This window comes from Budorcas taxicolor, chromosome 4, assembly GCF_023091745.1.
Source record: "Budorcas taxicolor isolate Tak-1 chromosome 4, Takin1.1, whole genome shotgun sequence".
NCBI classification, from domain to species: Eukaryota; Metazoa; Chordata; class Mammalia; order Artiodactyla; family Bovidae; genus Budorcas; species Budorcas taxicolor.
In genome coordinates this window covers 84622255-84633496 of record NC_068913.1, presented here as the reverse complement: position 1 = coordinate 84633496, position 11242 = coordinate 84622255, and the positions used below count along the sequence as shown (strand labels likewise).

The 11242-nt window shown below is 39.6% G+C and overlaps 1 protein-coding gene across 1 annotated transcript; it reads right to left on the bottom strand.

The window, feature by feature from the left end:
- Window positions 1–587: 587 nt before the first annotated feature.
- LSM8 (LSM8 homolog, U6 small nuclear RNA associated) lies at window positions 588–8544 on the bottom strand. Its single transcript, XM_052638406.1, has 4 exons — window positions 8346–8544; window positions 7145–7185; window positions 3365–3492; window positions 588–813 (listed from the first exon to the last, which is right to left on the bottom strand). Exons 1-4 carry the CDS (start codon window positions 8542–8544, stop codon window positions 723–725), a joined length of 459 nt encoding a protein of 152 aa, XP_052494366.1. The 3' UTR covers window positions 588–722.
- Window positions 8545–11242: the final 2698 nt, after the last annotated feature.

Genomic DNA, 11242 nt, shown 5'->3' with positions numbered 1-11242 from the left:
GGAACTAGGGAGTCATGAAAAAAGCTGTTGACAGTAATAGCAAGCACTGCCTCAAAATATATTTACTAGCATTTATAAATAACAAAAAAAATTCCTTTAATACTAGAAATTCCCCGATTCTTAAAAGGTAAGATGGTTTTTAAGACTATATGGAATAAATTTTTGTCAGCTGTGTTAAATTTTTGTCACAACTGTGTTAGCATTTTTCCTTTTCTCAACCAAATACACTTTTACCCACATTTCTAAAGTGCTACAGAGCAACCAGCAGGGCAGTGTGATAAATGGGGATGGTTCAGACAGCTGCACAAGACAAGATTTACCTTACCATGACTTAAAAAATCAGGGAAAAAAAACATGTATCCTGCACTATTGATTTGTAAGTTTAATTTATATAGTACATGAATTTCTCTTTTCAACTAATTTTCCATAAATATTAAAATAGTAGAATATCTTTTCTAAAAGTTCTCAAAATAATCATTAGATTTCTTTACTATTAATATTTAATAGAAAAATAAAACCAAGCTACCAAGTGTATCATTTAGGCCAAAAAAAAGTTTTTTTCAAGAAAATGTAGAAATATTTTAATTTACATATCATATAACAATGAATCGACATGGAGTCAAAATCCACAATTACACATTCCTAAAAATTCTGACCATCAGTCTCAGAATAATCAGTTTCTGTACAAAGATTTACAGCTGTCTGATATATGTAATTTTTCCTCAGTGTGCTACAGAGTTCAAAGGTTCTGCTCGAATATTCCCCAAATCAAGTGCAGAATCTGTCTCTTCGTCAATTTCTCCAATGACTGCACTGTTAAGAAAAAAAAAAAAAGTCAGAACAATCTCATTTCTGACTAAAACTGAGAGGAGATAATAAAGAGAACTACTAGTTAAGTGAAAAACATTTTCATATTTAAGTCACAAAACTCAAACTGAAGGCAACACTGTTACAGGAACAAAGATTAAAGGATGAACTGCATACAGTGTGACTAGTCTTTAAAGCAAAGCCACAAGTCTTTAAAGGAAAAAAAAAAAACACATATGTAATAGATAATGGTATAAAACCCCAGAGTTTCAATCCTGATTTTCACTGAATCCAAGGACTATTGGAGAAGGGGATGACAGAAGTGAATGGCATCACCGACTTGATGGACATGAGTTTGAGCAGGCTCCAGGAGTTGGTGATGGACAGGGAAGCCTGGCGTGCTGCAGTCCATGGGGTTGCAAAGAGTCAGACATGACTGAGTGACTAAACTGAACTGAAGGACTATTCTGGGAATGGGCGAGGTGCAGTGGGGTTGGGGGAGGATCAAAAAATCACTACTAAACAACCAAATAAAAGTGTCTATTATTTGAGTAAGTTCAATGAACTAAATCCATCAACATAATATGTTAAGTTTCCCTTTTATGGTTTCTCAATTTACTCAGTGTAAACCCAACAACAAAAAGAAGTGCAATTCTTCCACATAAAGATGACAAAACAGATATTTAGGTATCTTACAAATGATTGTTGATGTGAATGACTTATGACTGACTAGGGTTAAAAGTCAGCAAATTTTTTCCTTGATTCAACACTAACATAATACGTATAACATTAATTTCATTAATGCCATGCTAGGTAACCAATATCTCTAGCTGGATATAGGTAGTTACATTTCAGACCAGGGGACATGTTTGAAACATTATTCCATAAGAGACCGGTTGTTCAAATTTGTCTGGCTTTACTGAAAGTAAATTCTACAAATAAATGTGTTACACAGAACTTGCCTGATTTTCCTTTAAACTATATAAAGTCTTCAGTTATTTAATAAATGAGAAATGCCAAACTGTAGAAGAATATGTTCAGTTTCCTCAATATGAAACAAATCAAGACCTCAATTCCATCTTTAAAAACCTAGTGTCATTTAAAATCCTTATGGAGAGTAGAGTGCTGAAAAATGTTTTAAAACCAGTTCTCCAAGGAAAAGGGGTAGAATGATTCGCAGTGTTGACTGAGATCCATAGTGCAAAATAATTCTACTACAGCCAATTTTAAGTTATCAACAAGACGTCAATCAATCAGCTTGCAAAATTTCCCCAAATATAAAAATCTGCTTCGGTGAGCAGTATAAGATGGCTCCAGCATATCACTGGGTCTACAGCAATGTTTTAAATTTTTTAAAAATGAAGTTCAAAAATAGAGAAAATTTTTTTTAAAGTAGGAGAAATCATCTTAAACTCAATTATTATGCAGAGTCCCAATACAATCAGTGTATTCTCGTCAGGAGACCTGGGCTCTACTTGCCATTCTTTACAGCTCACTTCACCTAAATATTATCTCTATAGGATATTTTATAAACCTCTGGTTTTGATTAAAGATCAAATAGTTTAACCATCTAAAGGTGATTTTCTTCCATATTCTACTTGTCCAACAAAGTAATCTGAGATGCTATATATCTTTCACTGCCTTCCAGCTATGTTTTAATTTTAAACAGAGCTCACTAGTAAAGTGATTCAACATTATTCCAGTCTCTATAACTGCACTAATACAGCAGCTTCTAGCCACATGTGATTAAAATTAAGCACAATTAAGTAAAATCTAAAATTCATTTCTTCAGTCACACCAGCTACTTTTCAAGTACCCAGTGGCCACACACTTGGTTAGTACCTACTACAGTGGACAATGCAGATATCCAACAGATATGTAACATTCCATCATCCCCTAAAACTGTACTGGACAGTACTGCTCTACAATGTTGCACTTTTCTTATACTGTTACCACTACAATGTATCTTCTCAAACTGTCATATCAGTGTCACAAGCTAACTGAGGCCACGACATAAACATGGGACAGCTTAAGTGTGCCAATTATACTAAAAATTAAAAGAAAAAATGGATAAATTCAGCTATATTATAAAGCATTATTTTAAACTGTTCACACAAGAGATTTCAAAGACATTTTCAAACTCTAGCCCAGAGGTGTATTTATGTTCCTCTGAAATTAGGGATATTTTGGAAGAACATTTTAAGGACCTCCTCCAGTGAAGTATCCAGTGTTAAGGCAGGGTTCTTTCTGGACCCTATTCAGGCTATTTACAAATCTCAGTAGATAGAAACCTCTTCTCCATACAGCAAAGCAGTGTACCTATTGTATATTGCTGTGTGTTAGTCACTCAGCCGTGTCCAGTTCTTTGTCACCCTATAGGCTGTAGCCCACCAGGCTCCTCTATCTTTGGAATTCTCCAGGCAAGAATACTGGAGTGGGTTCCCATTTCCTTCTCCAGGGGATCTTCCTGACCCAGGGATTGAACCCAGGTCTCCTGCATTGCAGGCGAATGCTTTTACAGTCTGAGCTACTTGCCTAAAAAAGACATTTTACTTACACATTGTCACCTCTTACGATGTATAACCCTAGTACCACTTGTTCTACTCCCTGTGAAGAGCTGAACACTCGTTCATGGCTTTCATCCAGTATCAAATTAATGGTCTGGTCAAAACCTTTCAGTGTTCCCTGTAAAGAAAATATTCAAGAGAAAAAAGACAAAGTATCTGAATGTGTTAATTCAACCACACCATTTTAGCTGCCAGGTATTCCAATAAGAGGACCTATTTTAAATATACGTACAAGTTTACTATAAAATCTCTTCATGACCAAGAGTACTCTTGGCATAAAACTTACCTCTTGGTTTTTGAAGGGGGAGGGGGGCACCAAGCCTCTGCTAGTGCGCAGAGCTGTTGAGAATTACAAAGGACCCCATGTATTCGTTACTTCCAAGGAAGTAGCATAAAACTTCAGGCTGTCCAGAAGTGAATATTCTAAAGATACAAACTAAAACAAGGAAAACTTAAGGGAAGTACTCCCATACACAGCAGCTATAGTAATGTAACAGTATCATACATGTTCAGTTCAGTTGCTCAGTCGTGTCCAGCTCTTTTGTGACCCCATGAATCGCAGCACACCAGGCCTCCCTGTCCATCACCAACTCCCGGAGTTCACTCAGACTCACGTCCATCGAGTCAGTGATGCCATCCAGCTATCTTATCCTCTGTCGCCCTCTTCTCCTCCTGCCCCCAATCCCTCCCAGCATTAGAGTCTTTTCCAATGAGTCAACTCTTCACATGAGGTGGCCAGAGTAGTGGAGTTTCAGCTTCAGCATCAGTCCTTCCAAAGAAATCCCAGGGCTGATCTCCTTCAGAATGTTACATGCCAGTAAACATGCTACACATTATCTCAACGAATCTCTACCCTTTGTAGTAGATATTATATGTATTTCCACTTCAGAGAAGAAAAATTGAGGCACAGAGAAATAATCTCTCATGGTTTCATGGCTGGAAATTAGCAGAGCTAGAATCCAAACCATGAAAGGCTAGCTTCAAAGCCAGACCACTGAACTTCTATGTTACACTACTATGAACAAACAAATATAATTTACCACTTTTCAGAGATTCAAATCAATCCCATAAATATACACAAACTTCAACTGGTAGTAGTAATAGCTAAGGCTAGATGAGTACTTAGTACTTGCCAAAGTGTTCTATGGGCTGCATATGGATTTACATATTTAATTCTCCTAATAACTCAGTAACAGTAGACACAAATATGATCACAACAACTGGAAAGTTCTAGAACTTGAAGGAAATATTCAGAGTCTTACAGAAGAATCATGGCTTCTAATAAAGGAAGACATGGGCATATTTCAACACAGTATCTCAGATGCTATTTCAGTTTCTGAAGAACATCAACTTATACTGATGGCTTTGGTTGGTTAAATCTCTTATTAAAGTTTCATGTTTTAAAATTCAAAATATGTAAAATTAGACCAAGATAAAGAGAAAATGTTAACTTAAAATTTGGAAAAGAAGCAAAATGTGGAGTATTTACTATACTAAACTAGTTAGCAAACAGTTGTTACCACACTCATACACAGCTTCTTGGCTTCATCTTACAAGTAACTATTTTATCAAGTTTCAGTGGACAGAAGAGTGAGGTAGACTACAATCCATGGGGTTGCAAAGACTTGGACACAACTGAGTAGACACACAAATTCTATCAAGTGGGCTCTCCCGGTGGCTCAGCATCAAAGAATCTGCCTGCCAACGCAGCATGCTGCTGCTGCTGCTGCTTAGTCGCTTCAGTCGTGTCCGACTCTGTGCGACCCCAGAGACGGCAGCCCACCAGGCTCCCCCGTCCCTGGGATTCTCCAGGCAAGAACACTGGAGGGGGTTGCCATTTCCTTCTCTAATGCATGAAAGTGAAAAGTGAAAGTGAAGTCGCTCAGTCGTGTCTGACTCTTCGAGACCCCATGGACTACCGCCTACCAGGCTCCTCCGCCCATGGGATTTTCCAGGCAAGAGGACTGGAGTGGGTTGCCATTGCCTTCTCCCTCCAATGCAGTATATGTAGGTTCAATTCCTGGATTGGGAAAATCCCCTGGAGAAGGAAATGTCAACCCACTCCAGTATTCTTGCCTGGGAAATCCCATGGACAGAGGAGCCTGGTGGGCTACCGTCCATGGGGTCATAAAGAGTAGGACATAACTTAGCGACTCAACAAATTCTATCAAGTGAAATATGTGTCAAAGGAATACAGAACTGCTGAACTTTAGTTCTCAAAATGTTCTTTTTAAATGGCTTTCCTTCTATAAAGTTAAAACAAGTTTCCAATTTATCATCTATACCATTAAAAAAAAATTTTAAACCCAAGGTTTCTACAAACTAAAAAACTATTTGCAAATATTTCTTAATAGCTATAGGCTTCTCAAAGTTAAGATGAGATTAAAATATTTCAAACTCTCTTAATTTGACAAAATACAATGTGAAGTACCTTAAAAAAATAAACAAAACCATGACTGCTCTCTTGATTAAGAAGGAAGCAAGGCCACTGGCCTTAGGCTTTGGAGTCAAATTCAGTTTAAATCCCAGTTTGGTTCTGCCACATACATTCACATGACTCTGGGAAAGTAACTCTTTTTCTGATCCAGGTTCTTAGCTTAGAATGCAGGGCTAGTTCTTCCTCACAGAGTTGTACTAGGATTAAGTGATGTAACACACGTGACATGCCTGGTACATGACACATGTTTAATAAATGGCAAAGTCTGACACTTGGTAATTGCCACTTAAGGACCCACTGAGAAAAATCCCAAGGATTAAAAAGAAAACAAAAACATCAGTTGCAGAGTGGGAAGTCAGAAGAATAAATTCTATGAATTATAGAAGACAATAAAGTTTAGCAGCCTTAAAACTTTTTTGAAAGTTAACAATCATGAATTATAAGTGAAATTAAGCCACCAAAAATTATGGAATAAATTCCTCAGATCAAGGAGAGAATCCAAGACTCTTCTGGAATTAAAATGGGATACAGTGATAAAAGGAAAAATGAGATGAAATAAACTTCAATATTCATCATAATTTATTCTACAGAAGCACGAGATTCTACAACCTAAGAATATCTGAAGATTAACAATGTACATGTCTTAAATATTCATTATATAGAGGTAGTATCTAAATCTTTTTAAAAAGTTTCCAAGAAGCACACACGCACAATTAAAAAAAAAAAAAAAACCTGTATGATTCATGTAGTAGATGTCAGAGCACTAAATGAGGAAGGAAATAAAAGATGAAGGAAGATAAATACAAAATATAGACAAATATCTGCAGACTAGACCAGAAGTCCTCTAAAGGCAGATTCTGTTATTCATCCAAGCTTCTAGAAGAAGCCTTGTATGTAACTTACAGTCAATGTTTATTAATGAAGAAAAAAAAAAAAAACAGATTGGCAGCTATTAATCAAAGAGATAAAGAGTTGAATCATAAGAAAACTGCAATGCAGGTGTACTCTGGTGCCTAGGCACTGGAGATCAGAGGTTGTACATAAAAATTTACAACCAGTAAGCCTACAAGAGTGGGCTTCCCAAGTAGCACCGCAGTAAAGAATCCACGGGCCAATGCAAGAGACGCAGGAGATCCGGGTTTAATCTCTGAGTTGGGACAATCCTCAGGAGCAGGAAATGGCAACCCACTCCAGTATTCTTGCCTGGAAAAGTTCATGGACAGAGGAGCCTGGCAGGCTACACTTCAGGAGGTCACAAAGAGTCTGGGACAACTGAGCATCACAGGCAGAAAAGCCTAAAAGAAAGCAGAGAGTGAATACGCCAAATACTTACCACAATCATTCTCCCATCAGAAGTAATGACAGCAACAGTTCCTGATAACTGAATCAAGGAAAGCATTTCTAAGGGAATGCAAACTGAAAACTTAAAATCTGGTAAGGAAATGGCTTAAATTACTAGGAAAAAAGGTGACAGAATTAAAATACAACTATTTAACACAGCCACATTTACAACATAAAATTGTATGTTCTTAATTCTCTGTGACAACTACACAATCTAAAAAAGGAAAAAAAGAAAAAGAACATCCTTTCTATGAGATCAGTGTATTCTATCGTAAAACAAGCTGGGATGTTTGGTACTCATTTTTAATGGGGGAATACTGCAAATATGAAAATTGAGCAAGATATTTTTCTTTTTTTTAAACCTGTTTCATCATCTCTGAAACGAAAATTGGATCAGTGCTATTCAATGTCAAATGATTTAATACGTTAAGACACTGTCTTCTAGGACCTGCCTTCTGGAATTCAAAAGAAACTAAAATCAATGTCACAAGTATCAATATGCTTGCATCATTTAAAAAGAAAAACCTTTAGCATTCCACTTTTGTCCCAAATTTGTACATGAGAGCACAACGCAATGTTTCTGTCCCAAGACTTTAAAATGGGGCATAGAGTACTATTACAGGAGCTTTTTAAAGCTATTTGCCCCACAAGCCGATCTATTACAACAGCAAGCATTATTTTTATTCCATCAACAATAAAGTTGAGATTTCAGCCGGTAAAGGGGCAGATATTCAATTTTTGCATCATCTGTAAAGTTTCTGCTATCCTTGAAGACTGAGCAAAGCCTATGAATAAAACAAACACACTGATTTATGAGTCCACAGTCGCAGCTGGTAAAACTGTTATCTTACTCCCAAACGTGAACGTATAGGCCCGAGGGAAATGGAAAAGGTGAATCAATAACTGATTTCTATAGAGACACGGAAAAGTTCGGAATAATCTTGTCGGTTTTGCTCGGCTTTCCCATCAAGTTAAGACGCCTTGGACCAGCAGGAGCTGCGGGCTCCAGTCCCAGGGGTGAGCCTCCTTAACCTCTGTATCCCCACCCCGGAACCCAAGCCCGTCAGTGGCTCGGTGCCCCAATCGCCCGCCGATCCCGACCCCTGGCCTTTCCAGCACTGGTCCACTCCGGGGCCAGACGTGGGCCTCACCAAGGCCTTGGCTAATGCCCGCGACAGCCGACTGAAGGATACGGTTGATGTAGTTCTCCAAGGCGGACGTCATGATACGCGACCTGGCAACTGGAAACACAAGAGCCCCGGCGACCAGAGGAGCTAGAAAGGACCGCCACGGAACAGCAGCCTCTCTCGCCGACTGGCGGCAGCAAATACCGCGAGAACTACCGCAGGGCGGCCTCCACGAATCAGAGACTGAAAGAAACCGGCCAAGCATTCCCGAGATGCAAAGCGACGACGGCCTTAATGCGCGTGTGCAGTATGTCTCTGCTCGTGCGGGTGATATTGGAAGCCGGGAAGAACTAAAGAGAACGGGCGGTAGGAGAAAGAAAGAAAGAAGCTCCCTGAAGATGGGGAGAAGGTGGGCGAGCGCGCTTCATAGCGGAATGGAAGGCTTTAGTGGCAGAAGTTACTAAGGGGAAATGTTGAGAGAAGATGGGGAAGGCAGGAGAAAACCGAATAAGGTTTTTGGGGTTTTTTTCCCCCCCTACAAGTGAAGTAGAGACTAGTGCTGTTCTGCTATGAAGTGTAGACGCCGAGATGTGGAATCCCTAATTTTGTACTGCAGAGACCGAAAATTAACGTTTTAGAAGCTAAACGACCCCGGACAGAGTTCCACAGTTGTACCGTATGGTATACATATCTGGAGAAGTCAGTAGTTAAAAGCATGTTCGCAGTTTGCATTTGCTTCTAAAAGTGCTGCATCGTGTTCACCTGCAACTATCAAACATTGTTATTGTGAATGGGCTATACCCCAATACAAATGTTTTTGTTGTTAAAAAAAATTTTTAATGGTGCATCGCGGCGGCGTTGTCACTCATTCATTTTGTCACTCTGTCGTGTCAGAGTCTTTGCGACCCCGTGGACTGTAGCCTACCACGCTTCTCCGTCCATGGGATTTTCCAGGCAAGAGTTCTGGAATGGGTTGCCGTTTCCTTCTCCAAAGGGTCTTCCGGACCCAGGGATCAAAACCGGGTTTCCCACATTGTAGGCAGACGCTCTGGAGAAGGCAATGGCAACCTACTCCAGTACTCTTGCTGGAAAATCCCATGGACGGAGGAGCCTGGTAGGCTGCAGTCCATGGGGTCGCTAAGAGTCGGACACGACTGAGCGACTTCACTTTCACTTTTTACTTTCATGCATTGGAGAAGGAAATGGCAACCCACTCCACTGTTCTTGCCTGGAGAACCCCGGCCTGGTGGGCTGCTGTTTATGGGGTCGCACAGAGTTGGACACGACTGAAGCGACTTAGCAGCAGCAGCAGCAGCAGACAGACGCTCATTGGAAAAGACTGATGCTGGGAGGGATTGGGGGCAGGAGGAAAAGGGGACGACAGAGGATGAGATGGCTGGATGGCATCACCGACTCAATGGACGTGAGTTTGAGTGAACTCCGGAAGATGGTGATGGACAGGGAGGCCTGGCGTGCTGCGATTCATGGGGTCGCAAAGAGTCAGACACGACTGACCGACTGAACTGAGTCAGATGCTTGACCGTCTGAGCTACCAGGGACTGAATCCAAATGGTAGAGTGTGAGTCTTCCTTAGGAAACAGTCTTTCACCACACCCCAAAGTTTCCCTCCCTTCAGGTTATAAAATCAGTTACTTTTAAAAGGCTGGCAGGTCCGCTGCTTATTCCTGGAAAGGACTGATTCTGGAAGAGCTTGCTAAATAAGCAGAAGACTGGGTTCTAGTCCTGCCGTGCTAATGAAATTGTGTATCCTTGCACAAGTGACATCAGCTCATCTGGGCCTCAGTTCCTTAAATTCTACCCCATTTATCATTTTGGATATTTATGTGTGTTACTACAAAACATATTTATTTTACTGTGATACTCTGGATTCAAGGACTTGAAATTAGAAAAAAAAAATCCATGTACAAAATACCAGAGTTATTTTTCCTTTGTACAAAATTGCCTTGTGATGTCAGTTAGGGGTGCTGTTTCTTTTTTTTTCCTCTCACCCATCTCCCTCACCATCCCACCCCTCTAGGTTGATACAGAGCACATGTTTGAGTTTCCTGAGACATAGAGCAAATTCCTTGTTGGCTATCTATTTTACATATGGTAATGTAAGTTTACATGTTACTCTCTTCATACATCTCACGCTCTCCTCCCCTCTCCCCATGTCCATAAGTCTATTCTCTATGTCTGTTTTTCCATTGCTGCCCTGCAGATAAATTCTTCAGTACCTTGTTTCTAGATTCTGTATATATGCATTAGTATATGATATGTATCTTTTTCTGACTTACTTCACTTTGTGTAATAGGCTCTAGGTTCATCCGCCTCATTAGCACTGACTCAAATGTGTTCCTTTTTATGGCTGAGTAATATTCCATAGTGTATATATACCACAACTTTATCCACTCATCTGTCAGTGGACAACTACATTGCTTCCATGTTCTAGCTATTATAAATAGTGCTGCAATGAACAATGGGATACATGTGGTTTTTTCAATTTTGGTTTCTTTGGGGTATGTGCCTAGGAGTGGGATTGCTGGGTCATATGGTGGTTTTATTCGTAGTTTTTTTAAGGAATCTCCGTACCATCTTCCATAGTGGCTGTATCAATTTACATTCCCACCAACAGTACAAGAGTGTTCCCTTTTCTCCACACCCTCTCCAGCACTTATTGTTTGTAGACTTTTTGATGATAGCCATTCTGACCAGTGTGAGGTAATAGCTCATTGTAGTTTTGATTTGTATTTCTCTAATAATGAGTAGTGTTGGGCATCTTATCATGTGTTTGTTAGCCATCTGTATGTCTTCTTTGGAGAAATGTCTGCTTAGGTTTTTTCCCACTTTCTGATTAGGTTGATTTTTTTTCTGGTAATGAGTTGTATGAGCTGCTTGTATATTTTGGAAATTAATCCTTTGTCATTTGTTTCAGTTCCTATTACTTTCTCCCATTCTGAGGG